Source organism: Thermothielavioides terrestris, chromosome 2 (assembly GCF_000226115.1).
Source record: "Thermothielavioides terrestris NRRL 8126 chromosome 2, complete sequence".
In the NCBI taxonomy this organism is placed as follows: domain Eukaryota; kingdom Fungi; phylum Ascomycota; class Sordariomycetes; order Sordariales; family Chaetomiaceae; genus Thermothielavioides; species Thermothielavioides terrestris.
This window is the reverse complement of record NC_016458.1, coordinates 4,072,102-4,092,042: the sequence shown is the minus strand read 5'-3', so window position 1 is coordinate 4,092,042 and position 19,941 is coordinate 4,072,102. Positions and strand designations below refer to the sequence as shown.

General features: G+C 60.9%; 6 protein-coding genes across 6 annotated transcripts; 4 read left to right on the top strand and 2 right to left on the bottom strand.

Annotated features, from left to right (window-relative positions):
- Positions 1 to 82: 82 nt before the first annotated feature.
- On the bottom strand, positions 83 to 2,815 carry THITE_2143594 (uncharacterized protein; the record flags this gene model as incomplete). Its single annotated transcript, XM_003652223.1, has 3 exons — positions 83 to 799; positions 883 to 1,090; positions 1,524 to 2,815. The coding sequence occupies 3 exons, from the start codon at positions 2,813 to 2,815 to the stop codon at positions 83 to 85; spliced, it is 2,217 nt and encodes a 738-aa protein (XP_003652271.1).
- A 537-nt stretch (positions 2,816 to 3,352) lies between these two features.
- On the top strand, positions 3,353 to 5,917 carry THITE_2113579 (uncharacterized protein). The gene has a single exon (XM_003652222.1). It carries the CDS (start codon positions 3,756 to 3,758, stop codon positions 5,541 to 5,543), a length of 1,788 nt encoding a protein of 595 aa, XP_003652270.1. The 5' UTR covers positions 3,353 to 3,755; the 3' UTR covers positions 5,544 to 5,917.
- Positions 5,918 to 6,221: 304 nt separating this feature from the next.
- Positions 6,222 to 9,359, top strand: THITE_2113576 (uncharacterized protein). The gene is made up of 3 exons (XM_003652221.1): positions 6,222 to 7,769; positions 7,847 to 8,738; positions 8,854 to 9,359. The coding sequence occupies exons 1-3, from the start codon at positions 6,628 to 6,630 to the stop codon at positions 9,187 to 9,189; spliced, it is 2,370 nt and encodes a 789-aa protein (XP_003652269.1). The 5' UTR covers positions 6,222 to 6,627; the 3' UTR covers positions 9,190 to 9,359.
- A 700-nt stretch (positions 9,360 to 10,059) lies between these two features.
- On the bottom strand, positions 10,060 to 12,054 carry THITE_2065779 (uncharacterized protein; the record flags this gene model as incomplete). The annotated part of the gene is made up of 3 exons (XM_003652220.1): positions 10,060 to 11,411; positions 11,755 to 11,773; positions 11,881 to 12,054. The coding sequence occupies 3 exons, from the start codon at positions 12,052 to 12,054 to the stop codon at positions 10,540 to 10,542; spliced, it is 1,065 nt and encodes a 354-aa protein (XP_003652268.1). The 3' UTR covers positions 10,060 to 10,539.
- A 2,574-nt stretch (positions 12,055 to 14,628) lies between these two features.
- On the top strand, positions 14,629 to 18,032 carry THITE_2113568 (uncharacterized protein). Its single transcript, XM_003652219.1, has 6 exons — positions 14,629 to 14,694; positions 14,820 to 15,023; positions 15,115 to 15,672; positions 15,737 to 15,916; positions 15,979 to 16,520; positions 16,576 to 18,032. Exons 2-6 carry the CDS (start codon positions 14,900 to 14,902, stop codon positions 17,842 to 17,844), a joined length of 2,673 nt encoding a protein of 890 aa, XP_003652267.1. The 5' UTR covers positions 14,629 to 14,694; positions 14,820 to 14,899; the 3' UTR covers positions 17,845 to 18,032.
- Positions 18,033 to 18,714: 682 nt separating this feature from the next.
- On the top strand, positions 18,715 to 19,744 carry THITE_2143588 (glycoside hydrolase family 45 protein; the record flags this gene model as incomplete). Its single annotated transcript, XM_003652218.1, has 4 exons — positions 18,715 to 19,152; positions 19,264 to 19,294; positions 19,391 to 19,517; positions 19,624 to 19,744. The coding sequence occupies 4 exons, from the start codon at positions 18,715 to 18,717 to the stop codon at positions 19,742 to 19,744; spliced, it is 717 nt and encodes a 238-aa protein (XP_003652266.1).
- Between the last annotated feature and the right edge of the window lie 197 nt (positions 19,745 to 19,941).

Here is a 19,941-nt window from a genome sequence, read left to right as displayed (position 1 = left end):
GAGGAAATGACACACAAAAAAAAACAAACCTGGCGTAACGCCTAACCCTCCTCCCCAAAGCGATGTGACTCTTTTTCCTTTCTCACTCGTCGTCCTCGCCGCCCTCGTGATCATCCTCCACCTCCTGCCGAAAGACGACCTTCTCACACAACTGCAAACACTTCCTCACCGGCAGGCCGATCACGTTGTCCACGCTGCCGTCGACCTTCTCGACAAGCAGCATGCCGCCGACGCCCTGGAGGGCGTACCCGCCGGCCTTGTCGGCGCCCTCGCGGGTGCGCACGTAGGCGTCGATGACGTCGTCGGGCAGGCCGTCGTCGGCGGCGGCGAAGCGCACGCGCGTGGCCTCGACGTGCGAGGCCAGCTCGTAGCCGGGGTGGGCCGCGTCGGCGCGCGGCGCCAGCACGCACACGCCTGTCAGCACGCGGTGCTCCTCCGTGTCGCGCAGGTGCCGCAGCATGCGCGCGTGATCCGCCTCGGACCGCGGCTTCTCCAGGATCTGCCCCGCCCGCGTCGCGATCACCGTGTCCGCCGCGATCACCACCGCCGGCTCCTCGTGCTGCCGCGGGTTCGGGTCGTGCGGCACCGCGGAGTAGTCGCCCGAGTCGCCGCCGTCTTGCTTCTGCTTTTGCTGCTGCTGCTGCTGCTGCCACTCTTCCTGCTTGGCGAGCGCCGCTCGGTACACGGCGAGACACTTGCGCTCGGCGGTCGCCGCGACGTATTCCTCGGGCGCGTGCGTCCGCTTGTCGAGGTCTTCCTGCTCGTTGGACGGGAAGACCTCGAGGTTTGGGAGGCCGAGCTTCAACGGGGTTGTTCAGCATCGGAACGAGCGCGGAGAGATAGACTGTAGGGGAGGGGTTAAGCCAAAGTGGGGGGGCGAACTTGTGTGAGGAGGGCTTTCCGTCGGGGCGAGGCGCTGGCCAAGATTACCCGCTTGGAGCGCAGGTAGGAGAGGATCGGCAGCTCGAGAGGGTAGGGGCCCTTCTTGATCGGGGCGCTCTGGCGGAGGGGGATGCCGTGGGCGCGGGCGGCCGTGATGTAATCCGGCGGCGGGTCCGAGGGGTTGGTTAGGTCCATGGCGTTGTATGCGCTGTATCCGTTGTATTTGGCGAATCTGGCGGGCGAGAGTCTGCAGAAGGAGGCTGCTTGTTGCAGCTGCTTCATCAACCGGCACGCGAGACAGACGCTGCGGACGGGGAGCTTGTTGCTTCGAGAGGGAAAACAACCGGCATTGGCAAGGTGGGGGAGCTTGGAGGATAGCTGGGCTAGACCCCACCTTCCCCAAGCTGCCACTGCGTGCTGACTGCTGAGTGCGTCATCGTTCGTTCACATCGTCCAACAAGGTTCCTGAGCCTACAACGTAACACAGTAGATTGCACGCCCCACTCTCATATACCACGCGTACACATCGTACAATAATAGATTGGACAGCCATTCCGCCTCATTTATGTACAGTACAAGATATCTGGTTACAGTGGCCCGATGGCCAGCACTGCCAGGAGTTAGCAGTTGTCTATTGATACGAATTCACCTTGGAAAGCATGAAGTCGCGCGCCTCTTCCGGCGTCATGTTGATCCTTCTCAGCTTCTTGAGCTGCTCGGCGCTCTCGTTGGGGCCAGCGAGGGCGGCCGCGTTGATGCAAACCGTGTTGTTCAGGAGGTCATCCGGGCCGACCGTGACGATCACCCCGTACCCCTTCGAAGTGGCTTCGCGCACTTTCAGCCCTACCGTGCGGTCGCTGTCATCGAAATCAACGGCAAGCCCCGTGGGCGACGCAGGAGTTGCGCTTGCGGGGGCAGGCGACAGCCCGAGGAGCACATCACGCGTGTGGCGTGCCCACCGCACCACGGGCTCTGTACTGTTGACGGTGATGACGATGGCCTGGCGCGGGTTCAACCAGAACGGCCACTTTCCGTTGTAATGCTCGATCAGCAGCGCCATGAGCCGTTCTGCTGAGCCGAGTACAGCGCGGTGAATGAGCACCGGCTGGACGGGGCCGTATTCGGCCAGCAATTCGGGGTCGGTCGTGGTCTCGCCCCGTCTCTCGAACTCCGGAGCCGGCGCTGTGTATTTCAAGCCAAATCGCTTGGGGAGCTGGAAGTCGAGCTGAATGGTCGCCGTCTGGTGCTCTTTTCCGTCCGAATCCTTCAAGATGATGTCGATCTTCGGGCCGTAGAAGGCCCCGTCGCCCTCGTTGATGGTATAGTCATTCCCGCTCTCCGTGAGCGCCCTTTTCAACGCCTCCTCGGCCTGGGCCCAATCATCTATTGACCCGATATACTGTTCCGGCCGGGTGGAGAGCACTAGCCGGTACGGCCCAAGGCCGAGGATGCCGTAGGTGAGGCGGACAAAGTCGAGCGTCTTGGAGATCTCCTCCCTGATTTGAGATGGGCGGCAGAAGATGTGCCCGTCGTCTTGGTGGAATCTGCGCACGCGCGTGAGGCCGCTCAGAGCGCCCGAGATCTCGTTCCGGTGCAGCGGGCTAAAGTCGGCGTAGCGGATTGGGAGGTCGCGGTAACTCCGGCCTTGCGACGCGAAGATAAGGCAGTGGCCGGGGCAGTTCATAGGCTTGAGGCCATACTCGGCGTCATCGGCGCGAGAGGCGGAGGTGCTTGTCACCGTGTACATATCGTCGGCGTAGTTCTCGAGGTGGCCCGACGTGGCCCAAAGCGCCTTCTTGTATATGGTGGGCGTGATGACCTCTTGGAAGCCATACTGGACGTATTGCTTGCGAAGGAAATCGACGAGCCGATTAAATATGCGCGCGCCGTGGGGGAGGAGGATGGGCGAGCCCGGGCTGTAGACGGATGTCATGAAGAGCTCCTGCTGCAGCCCAAGCGCGCGATGGTCTGGCGCGGGCGGCTTCGCGGGTGAGGATGAGGACCCGGCATTGTCGCATGATGAACAGAAACGGGACTGGGTTCGGTGTGCTGGAAGCTGTTGCGCTATCCTGAGCTGCCCGACTCGGATTCGAAACCGCGCAGACCGTCCTGGGACGCGCAGGAAGAGCATCCTGCCGACGGCCGCCGCTTTGTGCCGAGTTGTTTGTTCAAGCGTCCCACAGTTCAAACTTCGACTTTTTGACTCGCTCGGGTCGATGCAACCCGAAGACAAGTTCAGCCAAGCCCCAGTCCCAAGGCGAGTTCGCCCTGTGATACCCCTGTCGCTGCAAGGGGCCCACCCCCAAATCTGGCCAGCATTGACCAGTCCAGCTGATCCGATCATTCAAGGTTCTCACACGGTGGTCTGCACTGGGGATTGGGTGTGCGCTCACAGTGACACCAGCAGGCTGACGACGAATCAGATATCTCGCACCAGCCACTCGCTCACCCCATCCTCCCGGCGGAAGGAGGTACATACACTACAACTCTCGACCGACATGTGCCTGACGAGGGTGCGGAGCAGCCTCATTAACGATGTCTTCTTTCGACACAGATACTGTTCAAACATACATTCACCACCCGCTCTGTTCGCAACCCCGATTTAGTGTTGCTGCCTACCGTGACTCATTTTATTGTTTACTGCCCCGGCGTCCCAGCGCTGGCGTCAGTGAACGATAGACCCCCACTTTTCAACCAGCCTAAGCCTATAAGACGGCCCTGCTGCCTCGGATACCGGCGTTTGCCACTACGACGCGACGGGTGACCTCTCAGGTATTGACGCTATTTACACGCCGGTTCAGGAGCCGCCGAAGCGTTGCGCGGTAAGGAACTCTGTGAGCCAACTCGGCCTGCGAGTCCCGGGGCGGCGCATCATGGTTCGGACGACACGCTCATCGGCGAAGCGGGACTTCCAGCCCGAGAGCTCATGGCGCATGGTCGAAGGGGGTGAGAATGACAGCTTCGACACGTCTATATTACACGATGACGATGAGGAGTTTATCATCTCGAGCGGCAGCGACCCCTCGCAACCGGCCGGATCGCAACCCTTCAGCATCGGCGGATCCCAGCCGTGGAGCATCGGGGGCTCGCAGGACGAGAGCATCGAGAACTTCCTCAACAATGCCGAGGAAGATGAGCAGGTTCTTCTACGGTCGCCGTTCCGCCCGTCAGTGCCGCAGTCTGTACGGCAGAGCTCCAGGGAGAACATGAGACATCGGTCACCCGAACCGGAGTTCTACATGCCCAAGGTCGATGTTGAGAGCCCCAGGAGGCCGACCACCCGGTCGTCAACGACCGTCAGAGCGGCGGACCCGACACCGCCGCTGCCTGGGTTGAGGCGTCGCCAAGGCGCCGCGACGGGGAGCCCCAGCAAACGCCGGCGTGCCAAGGGGAAGGAGGAGGCCGAAAGCGGGCCTGCGAACGAGCAGGCGTCGTTCAGTGACCGCATCTCGGCATCATTACCAGGTGCCCTACTTGATGCTCTCGGTTGGGCTTTTGGGGTGGTCGGGCTAGCATTGCGCTATGCGCAGAAGCCGATCGCCATCTTGGTGTCGTTGTATCTCACGTTTGGCGGGGTCATCGTGCTGCAGAACATGGCGACAAAATCCCTCTACACATCCCTCTCGCCATTATGTCGCGTACCGGGGGTGTCGTGGATGGAGCTTCCGTTCTGTCCGGATCTCCGGCCAACGCAGGGAGCGGGAAAGGAGAAGCGGCAGCCAGTCGAGTTTGAGAGCCTGATGAGCGTCCAAGACCAGTTCGAGAGGGTGCTGGAGAAGTCGGCGCAAGGTGTGTCGCTGCCCATGGAGATGAAGCGCTCGGAAGCCTCGATCCGGGACCTCCGCACCATGGTCCGCTACAGCACGCTCAGGGACAAGGACGAATTAGTCTTGGAATTTGACGGCTTCATCGAAACCGCGCGGTCCGCATCGAGCGGCCTCCAGAACTTCAACACGCACGTCGGCTCGGCCGTCGACTGGGTGATCAGCATGAACCGGTGGACATCGCGGCATCTCGACTCGCTAGAGGAGGGCGGCAACAAGGACGAGCAGGGCGGCCTCCTCGGCGCGTGGACGGGCTGGCTCTTCGCGCCGTTCCAGCCGGCCGTCTTTTCCGAGCGGCTTCTCCTCGACCGGTACGTCGAGCACACGGCGCTCGTGTCGGACAAGATCGCCGGCCTGATCCTCGAGGCGCAGGCGGTGCTCCGCACGCTCTCCAAAGCCGAGGACCACCTGAGCACCATCTACGACTTCGTCACGCGGACGCAGAAGACGGTGCAGAGCCGCAAGGACGAGATCCTCTGGACCCTGTGGACGCTCGTCGGCGCCAACAACCAGCGGCTCAATAACCTCAACAGCCAGCTGTCGCTGCTGAGGCAGGTCAACGCGCAGCGGTCGGACGCCGTCAAGCAGGTCAGCGCCCTGATCGTCGAGTTGGAGAAGATCCAGGCCGGTCTGGGGGACCTGAGAGACCGGGTGGCCGCGCCGGGCTTGATCAGGGGCCAGGCGGAGGTGCCGCTGAGCGTGCACATCGAGACCATCAACCGGGGCGTGGAGAGGCTGGAGGCGGCGAGGAGTCGGATACGGGCGGAGGAGAACGAGCGCATCAGAGAGGTTTTGGCTAGGGGGAAGAGGGAGGAGCGGCTGATTGAGCAGGCTTGAGCATATATTTCTTTTCTGTGTATTTTATTGGGTTCTTGTCATTTGGTGTTGGTTGGATAGGTACTTCGAGGACCACGGCTGAGGTGCCCAGGTGGCTTGTTTACTGGTTGCGTTTGCGTCGGGGGTATTCGTTTACTTTTCTCTTTTTCTCGAGGCGCTCGGGGCAACACAGGACCCGCGACGGCATTTAGAGGGCACAAACGGAGGTATGGTGTTCATTACTTACTTGGTACTCAGTAGTTGTTACATTAGCCGGCAATTTTCAGCTGCGAGTTGCCTGTTCCTTCCAGTGTTACTGTGTTGCTGTGCCCAAGTGGTATCTGTGAGCGATGTTACCCCCTCTTGAATGGTTCTTATCTCTCGATTAGGTACGGAGATTTGGCCATGCCCTGACGAAAGGACGAGCTTATCAGTAAATGCGGGGTCTCCAACCGGCTGGCGCTGGCGCCGCTGCGGCCGATGGGGATGGGGGTGAAAAGGCCTGGAAACACCAGATGATCCGAAGGTGACGGTCGAGCAGCACAGGAGACAGAGGCCGACGTTTGCTGTCCAAAAACCGCCTCACGCAAGAAGCATTACCCATTACCCACACAGCAGAGGGCAGTTCGAGCCTGTGAGCGAGACGCTCAGTGCCAGGATGCATCTTGTTCCCAAGGAGGTTAGTGAGCGTTTGGCGGTGTCATTACAGGCCACTTACACAGGAATCCGCACACCTGCATCTCATTACCTACAACCTCTTCACCTCACCGTTGGTTGAGCTTGGCATCGTCGCGACGACCATTCACTGACACCATAGTGCACCGCTGCGTCTCTCCACAGATCGACAAGATCACCATCTCGCAGCTGGGCTTCCTTGCCCAGCGGCGCCTGGCCCGCGGCGTGCGACTGAACCATGTCGAGGCGTCGGTAAGACGGTTTTCACCCTCTTCACCCTTTTTACCCCTTTTTCACTCGGGGCACCAAATCACAATCACGAAATCTCATGACGAGAATCCACAACACTGACCCCCCCCACTAAAAGGCACTCATCGCCTCGAACCTCCAAGAACTCATCCGCGATGGCAACCACTCGGTGGCCGACCTCATGTCGCTCGGCGCCACCATGCTCGGCCGCCGCCACGTGCTGCCCGAGGTGTGCGCCACGCTGCACGAGGTCCAGGTCGAGGGCACCTTCCGCTCCGGCACCTTCCTCGTCACCGTGCAGAACCCCATCGCGACCGACGACGGCGACCTCGCCCGCGCCCTGTACGGCAGCTTCCTGCCCGTGCCGGACGCCGCCGCCGCCGCCGCCATGTTCCCGCTGCCGCCCGCCGAGGCCTACGCCGCCGAGAAGCGGCCCGGCGCGGTCGTCTGCGTGAAGGGCCAGCCGGTGCGGCTGAACGAGGGCCGCCGGCGGGTCAGGCTGCGCGTGACGAACAAGGGCGACCGCCCCGTGCAGGTCGGCAGTCACTACCACTTCGTCGAGGTCAACCCGCAGCTGGAGTTCGATCGTCTGCGGGCGTACGGCTTCAGGCTGGACGTCGCCTCGGGCAGCTCCGTCCGGTTCGAGCCGGGGGACACCAAGACGGTGACGCTGGTGGAGATTGGCGGCGGGAAGGTGATTCGGGGCGGGAATGGGCTTGCCTCGGGGGTGGTGGACCTGAACAGGGCGGACGAGATCTTGCAGCGGTTGCAGCAGGCCGGCTTCGCGCACGTCCCCGAGCCGGCGGGGGATCTGGCCTTCCTGACGGGCGGCGCGACCGTGGACAGGGACACGTACGCGGCCATGTTTGGTCCGACGACGGGCGATCTCGTCCGGCTGGGCAAGACGGACTTGTGGATCAAGGTCGAGAAGGACTACACCGTGTACGGCGACGAGTGCAAGTTCGGGGGCGGCAAGTCGCTGCGCGACGGCATGGGCCAGGCCACCGGGCGGTCCGATGCCGACACGCTGGATCTGGTGGTGACGAACGCGCTGGTTGTCGACTGGACGGGCATCTTCAAGGCCGACATCGGCGTCAAGGACGGCCACATTGTCGGCGTCGGCAAGGCAGGCAACCCGGATGTCATGGAAGGCGTGACGCCGGGCATGGTTGTGGGCAGCTGCACCGACGTGATCGCCGGCGAGGGTAAGATCGTGACCGCCGGCGGTCTGGACACGCACATCCATTACATCTGCCCGCAGCAGGCTGCCGAGTCCATCTCGTCCGGCATCACGACCATGGTGGGCGGCGGCACGGGACCAAGGTGAGCTAGCCTACGGTCACGCCGTGTGCAGCGTTTCAGTGGGGGTTAGGCCGAGATACTGACAGAGAACGGTCCAGCACGGGCACGGCCGCTACCACCTGCACACCAGGGGCGTACTTCACGCGCGAGATGCTCCGGGCCCTCGACGAGCTGCCAGTCAACATCGGCGTCACGGGCAAGGGCAACGACAGCGACCCGCTGGCGCTCCGCGAGATGGTGCAGGCGGGCGCCTGCGGGCTGAAGCTGCACGAGGACTGGGGCAGCACGCCGGCGGCCATCGACGCGTGCCTGAGCGTGTGCGACGAGCTCGACGTGCAGTGCATGATCCACACGGACACGCTCAACGAGTCGGGCTTCGTCGAGCAGACCATCGCGGCCTTCAAGGGCCGCACCATCCACGCGTACCACACCGAGGGCGCCGGCGGCGGGCACGCGCCCGACATCATCCGCATCGCCGAGCACGCCAACGTGCTGCCGTCGTCGACCAACCCGACGCGGCCGTACACGCGCAACACGCTCGACGAGCACCTCGACATGCTGATGGTGTGCCACCACCTGAGCAAGGACATCCCCGAGGACGTGGCCTTCGCCGAGAGCCGCATCCGCGCCGAGACCATCGCGGCCGAGGACGTGCTGCACGACCTGGGCGCCATCAGCATGATGAGCAGCGACAGCCAGGCCATGGGCCGCTGCGGCGAGGTCATCCTGCGCACCTGGCACACCGCCCACAAGAACAAGGTCCAGCGCGGGCCCCTGCCCGAGGACGAGGGCACCGGCGCCGACAACTTCCGCGTCAAGCGCTACGTGAGCAAGTACACCATCAACCCGGCCATCGCCCAGGGCATGGCCCACCTGGTCGGCAGCATCGAGCCGGGTAAGCTGGCCGACCTGGTGCTTTGGGACCCGGCCTGGTTCGGCTCCAAGCCGGCTTGCGTGGTGAAGGGCGGCATGATTGCCTGGGCGCAGATGGTAAGCCCTTTTTTTCTCCCCCCTTCTCTTTCCTTCCCTTTCCCCCTTCTTGTTTCTTCTCCGTCTCCCTCCCAATTAGCTGACCACAAACCAACCCCCCCGACTCACCATCCAGGGCGACCCCAACGCCTCGATCCCGTCGGTGCAGCCCGTGTTCGCGCGGCCCATGTTCGCGGCCGCGGCGCCGCGCGCGGCGAGCGCGAGCACGAGCGTGGCCTTCGTGTCGCAGGCGAGCGTCGACTCGGGCGCCGTCGCGTCCTACGGCCTGCGCAAGCGCGTCGAGCCCGTCCGCGGCTGCCGCGCCGTCGGCAAGCGCGACATGAAGTTCAACGACGCCACCCCGCGCATCCGCGTCGACCCGGAGACCTACGCCGTCGAGGCCGACGGCCGCGCCTGCGCCGCCGAGCCCATCGGCGAACTGCCCATCGCGCAGAGCTGCTTCGTCTACTAAAGTAAGGGCGCGCGGGGGGTTAACACACCGGTCGGGGTTTTGTTTCTTTTCAGTGTCTGGGTGGACAGGGAAAGGGGTGTAATTTGTGCGAGAGCCCGGAAAGTCAACTTGGCGTCTCTGAGTTTCAGTACCCAGGCTTCTGTCTGTTCCTCGTAGCTCTTTATCCTTCTGCAAATGGACTCTCCCTTTGGCGAAGAGATGTTCGGGTGCAACCTGACATCAACAGGGGTGTGACGGTGAGCGATGCGTGAAAAAGAAAGTGCCAACGTTTCGGTTTCAGGGGTTAGGTCGAGGTCGTCCGGACTGTGGGCGGCAAGTTTGGGCTGAAAGCAAGTAACGTTAAGATGCAATGGCTACTGTTGGTCGGGTATCTAGGTAGGATTCTGCCAGCGGCAGTGGTTGGGCTCCTGGTTGTTGTTCAAGGAGGAGCGGAGTAGGGGAGCATTCCGTACAGTTACAGTTACCATTTCTTGGTTTTAGGTACGGCAGTGTGCAATGCGTTCCAGGAGGGCGTAACGAGATCAATATGGGGGTGCATAACAGCATCAAGTACGTAAATTACCAGGTAGTTAGCACGCGGCGGCAGTTCAGGCCTTCTCGGCACTTGGGGAGAGCTGCCGGGGTTTCAACCCCTTCATTCTAGCGGGAGACAGGCCTGGGAATGACCAAGGGTTGGGCCTGAACAGGGACGGCCCAACCCCAGCTGGGCCGGGCGAAGCACCCAGGCCCTTCTTGGCAGCGTGGTTCGGGCTTGGATGTGCTCGAGGTCTTTCTCGACATCTACCTCAGCTCAGTCTGCGTAACGATGGGCGACTGGCCACTCATGAATTTTAGACCAACTTCAGGCAGCACACACGTATCCCACATCTTAGAAATAAAATCCTCATAAAGGAGTCCCAGGCGGATGCACCGCCAATATGCGCCCTCGTAACCCAAAGCAAAGCTCGTGAGGGTCGCATGTGTGCGTACCTAGACAGTTACATCACGACCTCGTGTGCTGTAAGCCCGAACCATGGCGCGCTCCCCCTCCTGCCGAGTCTCCAGAGTTCCGCCCGGAAATGTTTGCAGAGCAAACCCATAACCCCGTCGTTGATCCCCCCACACAGCTACAGCCGACAGCAGGCCTTAGTATAGCAAGCCCGCACACCATTGCTGCTTCGTACCCGAAGTCCTACACACACATCCCACCCCCGCACGACAGAGTCCCTTGAGTTCCGCCCCAGTGTCGCCGGTCAAGGGGGGATATCAAAGCGAAAGATGAAAAAGCAGACGACTCCCCACAGGTATCATGAGAGGAAAACGAAAAGCGAGATACACAAAAACAGGAAGCAGCAAGGCCCGACAGGCCGCCTAGCCGGTCTTGGACTTCTTACGACCAGACTTCTTGGGCTCCTCGACCTGCTCGGCCGCCTTGGATGTCCGCTTCCGCTTCTTGGCGTCCGGGCTGGCTGGGGTAGCCGCCGCAGGCTTGGCGGGCTCCGGTTCGGGAGCCGCTGGGGTCGCCGCAGCGGTGCTCTTGCGCTTGCGAGTTTCCTTCTTCTTGGGGGTCGGCGCGGCGGCCGGAGCGGCCGGCTGCTCCTCCTCGGAAGCCTCCGAGGGTGACGCCTCAGCGGCGGCGGTCTGCTGGAGCTGCTCGGCAATGGCTTCCTGGTCGTTGGCCTGCGCCTCCTCTGCCTGGTGGAGCGGGGGGATCCCGATGCCGTACTGGTCAGCGTAGGCACGGGCTTCCTCGTCGGTCATGTTCTTGGCATTCGGGTTGCCGTGCTTGTACGAGTGGACGCGGGCGTTGTAGAGACGGAGATTGTACTGGTACGCCTGGTTCCAGCCGAGCTTCTCGGCCGGAGTCATGACGGACCACCGGCGCTGGCCCTCATCCTGAACGGCACCCTTGGGCACCTGGTCGCCGAGATCATTCGCGATGATCGGACGGGCCGTCTGCATGTAGAGGAAGTAGGGGGTCAAAGGACGCTTGGGCGCATTCGGGTCATGGGTGCGCTTCTTCCGCTCCTTCTTCTCTTCAACAGCGGGCTGCGGGGCCGCAAGCGCAGCCGGAACCAGGTTGGTGAGCGAGCCGGCGATGCGGTCCAGCTCGCCTCCATTCTCCAGGTTGGTGCCCTCGCCAATAAGGAGGTTAGTCTGCCGGAGATAATCCTGGGAAAAGCTCCTAATCAGATCCTGGATTGTCTGCAGTCTCTGGTAGACCTGTGGGCTAGTTAGCAAGGCTTGTCTGGATTGTTTTATTTAATTTGATTCTATTTTCCTCGGCGGAGGCAAGGCGGTCGTGCTAGGACAATGATCAAGGAGGGTGGAGCGTGTGGACGACATCCGAAAAGGGGAGAAGTGTAAACACTGGGATGGCGAGAGACGCGATGCGCCCCGAGGCCAGTGGACTCGGAGGCGCCTCCTGCGCAGTCCAAAAGCAGGCAGGCAGCGCATCGCAGCCCGCTTTAATGCACCAAAGGCAGATGGCGACTGCGTGTGTGCACGCAAAGCACGGCGTTGCAGTTCCTGCGACGCGAAGCACACGTGATGCGCGCGACGGTCTTGTTGTGTTCCATCCACGACCACCAGAGCCCAGGTCGGGCTCGACGCACTCTGTCTTGCGAGATGCGCCGGGCGCAATGGCAAAATGCGGGGGTTTGGCGGGGCGCGCGCGCGATTCTCCTCCAGTGCGGCCCCGGTTGTGAGGACGGGAATGTTGCAAGCAGAGAAATGGAAGCGAAAGTTGGGGCTTACCGAATCCCTGACGCGGATGAACTGGTCAACATCGATGACCGGGTGCGCCTTGAAAGCGGGCGCGCTGGGCTGCGCCACCATGGGGACCCCAGGCTCGGGGGCGGCCTTGTTCTTGGGCGGGCGCGGCATGGTTGATGGCTGTCGCGACAGCGGCGATGATTTCGGTTGAGGCGGTTAGCGAAATGGCGGATAGTGGGATGATGGCGCTGTGTTCGCGACAATGATGCTTGGTGGAGCTGGCTGTCCGGGTGAATTTAGTGCTGGAAGCTAGGCGCTGTGGAATGAACAGAGAGAACGGGAGGAAAAATTCGCGGCGAATTTTGGGGGGCAAGGCGGGACTCCCGAAAATATACGTGGGGCGCTGGGAGAGGGGACGCAGCGCTGATTCACTGATTCCACCCGCTGAAATTTGGCGGGCACCTATTTTTTGTGCGGAGAGGGCAGCCGCGCGATTTAGGTGCGCCCTGGGAAATCAGCAGATCACAACCCATGGAAGCTGGTCTTCTTGGCCCAGCAGGCCACCAGTCGCTAAGGCTCCAGTGTGCCACGGGGCCTGTACGCAATAACTACGAGGTAAAATTCAATTCGGGGGGATCGGCTGAAAGAACCAACTCCTCAGCAGGTGCCCGCTGAAGCACGACTTGACTTGAGCTTTGTTTTGAAAGCTTCAGAGGACCCAAGGTACCGCCCACCATTCTTGACGATACCGTTACCCTCCACTACCTGCCTAAGGTATCCGCCGCTGCGCACTCACGCCTACCTACCTACCTACCTACAGAAGGTGCGATGGATGCACCTGATCAGCTGACAAGACAACCCATTGGCACAACGAACCGCTGGCAAACCAGCCCGGTTCTCAAGCATCCCACCACCACTGCTCCCCATTTTCTCCGAACCAGCTGTTGAGTTGCAGATTGAGAAAATACCGCTAGTTGAATACCTAACTGTCGCGAGGATCCGGCTGGCGGAGAGTGCGACTCGGACGCTGTTGTCATTCTGAACTATCAGTGAGCCTCGGTTGTCGCACAGGCTGAGCCAGCTGTCCAATGGGCGACCATAGGTAGAGCGATTCTCGAGTTATCACAGTGCTGTGACCAGGAAATATGGGCACCCAAGCTCACTGATCTGGGGCTGCGGCCATTTCGCGGCTGATTGCGAGGCCATGGCGGGATGGAAGCCTCCCCGCACCGGGCGACAGGGCGGCTAAGTTGGAGTCCTCGGCGCTCTTCCAGGTTACCTACCAGGTAGGTAGCTTACCCCTACCTACCTGAGGAACCAAGCCTGGGAAGCAAGCATGAGGTGGTGCTCCGAACACTTCCTGCCCGAACCCCATCTTTACTAGGTACCTCCATACAACCAGTGTCGGGGCGGCGTTCTCCCCAACCTCGGCGTTCTTCGCAGGCCGGCGCCCGCTGTCCTGTCATCTGCCCCAGCCAAAGTTATCCCTACAGGTGGTGCTAGGTAAGTACTGTAACAAACGCTCGCTCAAGTAGGTGCCTCACATAATGCCGGGAAGCGTTGGCCTCTTCTTAGGCGTCAGGTTGCCGCGCCAGGTTGCTGCGTCTGATCGGTGTGGATGGGCTCTTCCAAGTGCCAGCTCCGCTCGCCTGGTTCAAGAGTCAGAAGGCGCGGTTTTCGAGTGATGTCCTCTCTCGTAAGGCAGTCCAGTTACTCGGGAAGAGTACGGCGAGTAATGGACCAGAGATTGTGTTGCATCGGGTATTCCGCTGATTCCGGTATCGCATCATGTTTGGGTTTGGGTCTGTGGTGCTTAAATAACAACAGCTAAACGCCTCGCAAGGAGAGGCGTAGACGACCTGGAGAAGTCTGGAACTCTCTCATTCCTCTGCCGAGTTCAACTGCCTCATGAGGCGGGCTAGCTAACTCGTGAAATCCCCTGGAACGGGACCACGCTGCTGAACACGAGTTTGTCCCCTTCTGATCGAAAACCGCCCTCGGCCGCTCACTCCCTCTTGGGAGCTTCGGCCAGATCAAGAAACCAAAAGCGGCTGGCAATCCAGAGCCCACCAGCTCCCAAGCTCTGTAATACCTACTCGGGAGCTAAAAGGCCACGATAAGGACTCTTCCCCTTCCAAAATTGTGAAGATTATGTATACCCAGCAAGTTTCCCGATCCCAAAATCGGCATGCTTGCAACTCTGCGGTGTAAGTGCATGGAAGTCGTGGCTCCTCGACTTCTCCCAGCGCTTCCAACAACAAACGCGCCGTTCCGCGCGTTGCGGGGCTGGGCCCCGCGAAACCCAAGGTCTCCATCACCTAAGCTCTCGCTCGAGCTTTTCGAGCTTTTCGAAACAGGGGTGGCGCACTGTGTCACAGGAAGCTCTGCCCCACTTTGCACCACAGCGCGCAGCGGCAGGGGTCTTCCAACAAACCACCCCTCTCCACCAAGACCGCCCCTCCCTGTGCCCCGCAACACCAGCGAGCAAGCAAGCTGAATGGAATCTTGGCATGTTTCGATTCCCTGAATGCCGAATGAGGGACACCACCATGTTGGGCAGCGCATTTCAAGCAGCCCCAAGAAAGGCCAAGAAAGGAGGCATGGGGCCCTGTGGTCCCTGAGTTGTCGAGAAAACAGAAAATAAACGATGGATTTTGATCTGTTCTCTCTGCTTGAGCCATCCACATCCACATCCACATCCGCGTCCACATCCACACACCATCTTTGCTGAACTGAACTGTGTTGATTTCCACCCCGACAACAATCGTCGCATCTCGAACCCCCGGGCCACTCAAATTCCCGCTGACCAAGGTAAGGTAGGTATGTTCCTAACCTTACCTCTCTTCGGCATTTACCAAACATTCGTCGCAGGCTTGGCCAGCCGCTTTCCACTGCTTTTTCGACTGCCCCCGCAGTCTTCAGCAGCTCACCGGCAGACTCCGGAGTTCACCCCGTGTCAACCACACGCACTCCTCCTCGATCGACCGGCAGCCGTGCAGAGTAACCAATTGTGATCATGGCGAACTTCAAATCTTACCCGTTTCTGCTCGGGTTCGTCGTTCTTTTCTGCTTCGTGCGACCGACGCTCGCCTTCGGCGCCGGCAACATCGCTGGCATCTCGTCGGTCGAAGGCCAGAACTGTGAGTCTGATTTTCCCTTCAGCGTCCCACTGCCAAGGTGTCTAGCTCTCATTGATACTGCTCAGAGCTGACCTCCCCGCCTTTCATTCAGGGCGCCACGGCGATATCGAGGATGCGCTCCTCAAGATCTTCATGGCCCGCGCCGTCGGCGGCAAGCGTTTCGACAAGTTGATGGTTTCTCGCGTCTATTTCGGCAACTGGCTGCGCGATTACTCCCAGGCCATTGACGTGGGGACCGTCAAGAGCGTCTCGGCCGAGGCCATCCGTCTCCTGCTGTGCGTCCTCGGTTTTCTGACCTTTGGTTACGGGAGCCGCGAGTTCGAGGTCACCGCGGAGCGCCTGGGCTGCTACCGCCCCGAGGACCATATCGACAACCCCAAGAACTACGCCGACAACCAGGATGCGCGCCAGTATGATCGCCGTCTGCGCGGTCCCGTGGACGAGTCGGTCGAGCTGGCCATCGACGAGCAGTCGGGCATGAAGAACTACATCGCGAACGAGGAAGCCGGTATCATGACTTCGGCGCTTCATGTCCGCCGCCTGTTCACCAAGTGCATCCAGCTCGGCCGCTCGTATGGGCAGTCCCGGAACAAGGACGATCTCTACGAGGCTCTGCGCCTCATGGGCACTGGCCTGCACTGTCTCGAGGGTACGCCGGCTCAAAGACCCCTCGCCGTCTGGAGAGACAGATCCGGACGCTGACCCTGGCGCAGACTTCTTTGCCCACAGCAACTACACTGAGCTCGCCCTGATCGAGCTGGGCGAGCACGACGTCTTCCCCCACGTCGGTCGCAACACCAAGTTGCGAATTCCCGGTGCTCGCCGAGCGGTGTATCCTATCGTCACCGGTACCTTCGGTGGCGTTGACTTTCTGCACTCCGTTACCGGAGAATGTAATTCTGCCTATTCCTGCGTCCTTCCTCCTTATTGCCCCGCGAGCTGATCGGAGGTGTAGTGTCCGACAAGTTGATCCAGAGCGAGATTGAGGACTTGGAGGGGACTCTGAAGCAGAGCAGCAACAGTGACACCAGCCTGCTCCGCGAGCTGCTCGACAAGATCCCCGACGGCTTGCTGGGCGGCGACGAAAAGTCGAAGGTGGACGACCTTCAGAGTAATGCGCAGGCCGCCCAGATGCAAAACCTGCAGGTGTCGCCGAGAGAGCCTGAGGAGTTCACCGTCTACATCAGGAACGCGTTCAACCAAGTCATGCCTGCCATCCGGTTCCACGACGAACTGCTCATGAACATCTCGAAGGCGATCGAGAAGATCCCTGTTCTGCCCAAGCTTATTGAGCAACTCGAGGACCAGATGTCTATCTTTGTATTTTCCGTCATTGCGCCCTTCGTCGTACCCCTCATCGACCAGATCAAGAACGAGCTCGCGACCGGCGCGAGCGAAATCATCAACAGCAGCAAGAACGAGCAGCTCAACGTATTCGAGGACGACAACTGCACCGATCCGACCCATTCGATGCTGTCCAAGGACCATTTTACCAACGTAAGTCAGCGAGCGCTGCCGCATCAAAGACGCCCAAGCTGACGAGGCACTTCAGATTCTCAACGAAATCGCTGGCCGTACCGCCTCCAGGGTCGTCTCTTGGGTCGTCCCCCAGCTCATGGAAGCCTGGGACGACCACTCGGTCGACGTCGACCGGCTGCTCAACAAGATCATCTACGGCGTGATGCACCACCCGGCGCAGCGCGACATGGGGCCCGAGGGCGCCCCCGAAGGCCGCAACCTCATCTTCAACAGCGTGCAAGAGTGGTGGGCGGACATGGACGAAAGCCAGCGCGACGAATACCGGCGCAAGCTGAGCCGCGAGGGCGTCGAGCGCGGCGAAAACCACAAGGCCGGCCAGTCCGACTGCGGCCACGGCAGCGGCGGCAAGCTCAAGATGCACAAGAACTACAAGAACGAAGCGCCCCAGACCTTCGAGGACCAGATCGCCGGCGCCGCCGCGGGCGCCATCATGGGCGGCGTCAAGCAGACCTTCTCGAACGTGCTGCAGGACGTCGAGGGCGGTGTCACCGGCGGTGGCGGCGGTCCCCAGGGCTCTGATCTGCTTGGTGGCCTCATCAGCAGCGTCGAGGGCGGCGGCAATAGCCAAGGTTCCGACGTGCTGGGCGGTCTCATCAGCGGCGTGGCCGGCGGTTTTCTCGGCGGCGGCTTCAAGAAGGAGGAGGAGGAGACCGACACGTTCCGGTCTGGCGGATACACCGAGACGCAGTACAGCCGCTACGAGGAGCAGCAGGATGACAGCGGCCGCGGCGCCAGCTACGGCTACACGGCGAGCGCGGAGACCCGCTACGGCGGTGGCGGCGGCGGCGCTCGCGATGACTACATGCGCGCTGCCCGGCAGGACTTCGGCGAGTACGGGCAACGCGAGGAGGAGAGCGGCTACGGTCGTCGGGAAGAGGAAAGCAGCTATGGCGGTTACAGCCGCCGGGAGGAGGAGAGAAGCTATGGTGGTTACGCCCGCCGGGAGGAAGAGAGCGGCTACGGCCGTCGGGAAGAGGAGAGCAGCTATGGTGGTTACGGCCGCCGGGAGGAGGAGAGTGGCTACGGTCGCCGGGAAGAAGACGACAGCTATGGCGGTTACGGCCGCCGAGAGGAAGAGAGCGGCTATGGTGGGTACGGCCGTCGTCAGGAGGAAAGCTACGGCGGCCGAGAGGAAGAGACCGGCTATGGCGGCTACGGAGGTCGGAATGAAGAAGAGGGCTATGGCAGCTCCGAGGGTCGCTGGGGTGCTCGCGGCCGGAATTATGAAGAGGAGCAGGAAGAGGAAGAGGGCAGAGAGCGCCGCGGCGGCTGGGGATATTAAAGCATCCCCGTCCAATGTCGGGCGCATCTGCATCTGATTGCCGTGACTTTGCGGCAACCATAGAGACAGGCATGAGATGCCCCGAAAAGCTCTGCGTTCCTTTGACTAGTGCTCTCTTGCTTTTCCGCTGTTTCTCTATTTTTGAGGCCCGCTCACAGAAATAGAGAACCGGCCCTGCTCTGTGGCGAGATACAGACACCGCTCCAGTTGCTTTACACAAAGCCAAGCGCACAGTTCTTGAACAGAAGATCTGATATGATTGGCTTGATGAGTGAGCGGTTGAGACGGAGGCTTATTTGGGCCGGCGGTAGCGGGATCCCCAGATATATTAATCCGGGGAGCAATGTGTATATCGGCCCTGATTTATAGCGGACCGTCTCTCCATGTCTGGCCACTACTCGGTAGATCAGCCCGCAGTGCGGGGAGAATACACAGGCAATATCCCAACCGCATTTTTCTTTTCTTTCTCTCCTCGCTTGCTGCGCCCCGGCGGGAACAATTGACGCCGATCGGGTGGAATTGGAGGGATGAGGCAGGGACAGGGCGGATGAGCTTCGGCGCAGCTTGCCGCCTTCATCTAAACGCGCTCTTTTCGGGCTGGGCTCTCCTCGGAGCTGGTGTCAAGCGGGAAACGTTCATTTGGGTATATCTCTCTGGGAATCGCTTGGCTCGCTCCGGAATGTGAGGTCCCGCTTCGTTCTGTTCCTGTGTTGCTGACCGAGATTCACAGAGATCCAAGGGGTATATATCTTGGGGTCGCCCGCTCATGGCTCCGGGCCTGAAGCTGGCTGGGGTGATGGTATCGCTCGTTTTTTGTGGTCGACCCCTGAGAACCCCTTCTTCCCAACCCCCTCGGAATCGCAATACAGGATGCATCTGTCCCTAACCGCCCTCGTGGCGGTGCTCCCCGCCGTCGCGCTGGCGCAAGGTGCTTCTGGAACCGGCAAGACCACGCGTTACTGGGACTGCTGCAAGCCGTCGTGCGCCTGGCCCAAGAAGGGCAACTCGCCCAACCCGGTCAAGACGTGCGACAAGAACGACAACCCGCTCAATGACGGCGGCAACACCAAGTCCGGCTGCGACAACGGCGGCGGCGCCTACATGTGCTCCAACCAGAGCCCCTGGGCCGTCAACGACACGCTGTCCTACGGCTGGGCCGCCGTCAACATCGCCGGCAGCAACGAGGCCGCCTGGTGCTGCGCCTGCTACGAGCTGACTTTCACCAGCGGGCCGGTGCAGGGCAAGAAGATGATTGTGCAGGCGTCGAACACGGGAGGGGATCTCGGGAGCAACCAATTCGATCTTGCGGTTCGTCTTCTTCTTTTTTTTTTCTTTCTTTTTTCTTTTTTTTTTTTTTTTTTCTCTCATTCCCTTTTCCTCTCATAGTGATCGCAATGGAATATTTACTTCCCCTTACAGATACCCGGCGGCGGTGTGGGCCAGTTCAACGGTACGCCCTTCCCTCCCCAGACCCCCTTTACCCCTTTTCACCTCGCCAGCCGCGCAACTTCCCCTATGCCAGCCCCCACTGACCTGCGCATCACAGCCTGCACCCAACAATACGGCGCGCCCGCTAACGGCTGGGGTGACCGCTACGGTGGCGTCCACTCGAAGAGCGACTGCGACAGCTTCCCGGCGGCGCTCAAGGCCGGCTGCAACTGGCGCTTCGACTGGTAAGTTACCCTCTCTACCCTACGAACACCACCACCATTCTGTTCCCGTCAGTGTCGGTAGGGAAAGAAGAGCCATGTCCCGGCTTACAAGAAAGCATGGAAACAGGTTTCAGGGCGCCGACAACCCGACGGTCTCCTTCCGGCAGGTGGCCTGCCCGGCCGCCATCACGGCCAAGAGCGGCTGCGTCCGCCAGAACGACGTCATCAATGAGACGCCCACGAACTAGAAGGACAGCATTGCAACTCATCAGCAGCGGGGGGCGAGTGGGGTTTTGGGAGAAAGGGGCGTCAAAACTGGTGTGTGGCGGTTGGGGATGAGCGTCAGAGTACATTCGTACATAGTTTGAATGGAGTGAAATGAGAAAGAGGCGTGTGTGCCTGCAGTGCATTACGTCGAGAAAGCCAGCAGTGACGTTTACCTTTT

Excerpts from the sequence above, each read along its gene's own strand:
- THITE_2113579 (XM_003652222.1), top strand. The coding sequence starts at position 3,756 with ATGGTTCGGACGACACGCTCATCGGCGAAGCGGGACTTCCAGCCCGAG.
- THITE_2113576 (XM_003652221.1), top strand. The coding sequence starts at position 6,628 with ATGTCGCTCGGCGCCACCATGCTCGGCCGCCGCCACGTGCTGCCCGAG. Across the intron at positions 7,770-7,846 it reads GGCGGCGGCACGGGACCAAG|CACGGGCACGGCCGCTACCA; the intron begins GTGAGCTAGCCT and ends AGAACGGTCCAG. Across the intron at positions 8,739-8,853 it reads TGATTGCCTGGGCGCAGATG|GGCGACCCCAACGCCTCGAT; the intron begins GTAAGCCCTTTT and ends CTCACCATCCAG.
- THITE_2113568 (XM_003652219.1), top strand. The coding sequence starts at position 14,900 with ATGGCGAACTTCAAATCTTACCCGTTTCTGCTCGGGTTCGTCGTTCTT. Across the intron at positions 15,024-15,114 it reads GTCGGTCGAAGGCCAGAACT|GGCGCCACGGCGATATCGAG; the intron begins GTGAGTCTGATT and ends CCTTTCATTCAG. Across the intron at positions 15,673-15,736 it reads TGGCCTGCACTGTCTCGAGG|ACTTCTTTGCCCACAGCAAC; the intron begins GTACGCCGGCTC and ends ACCCTGGCGCAG.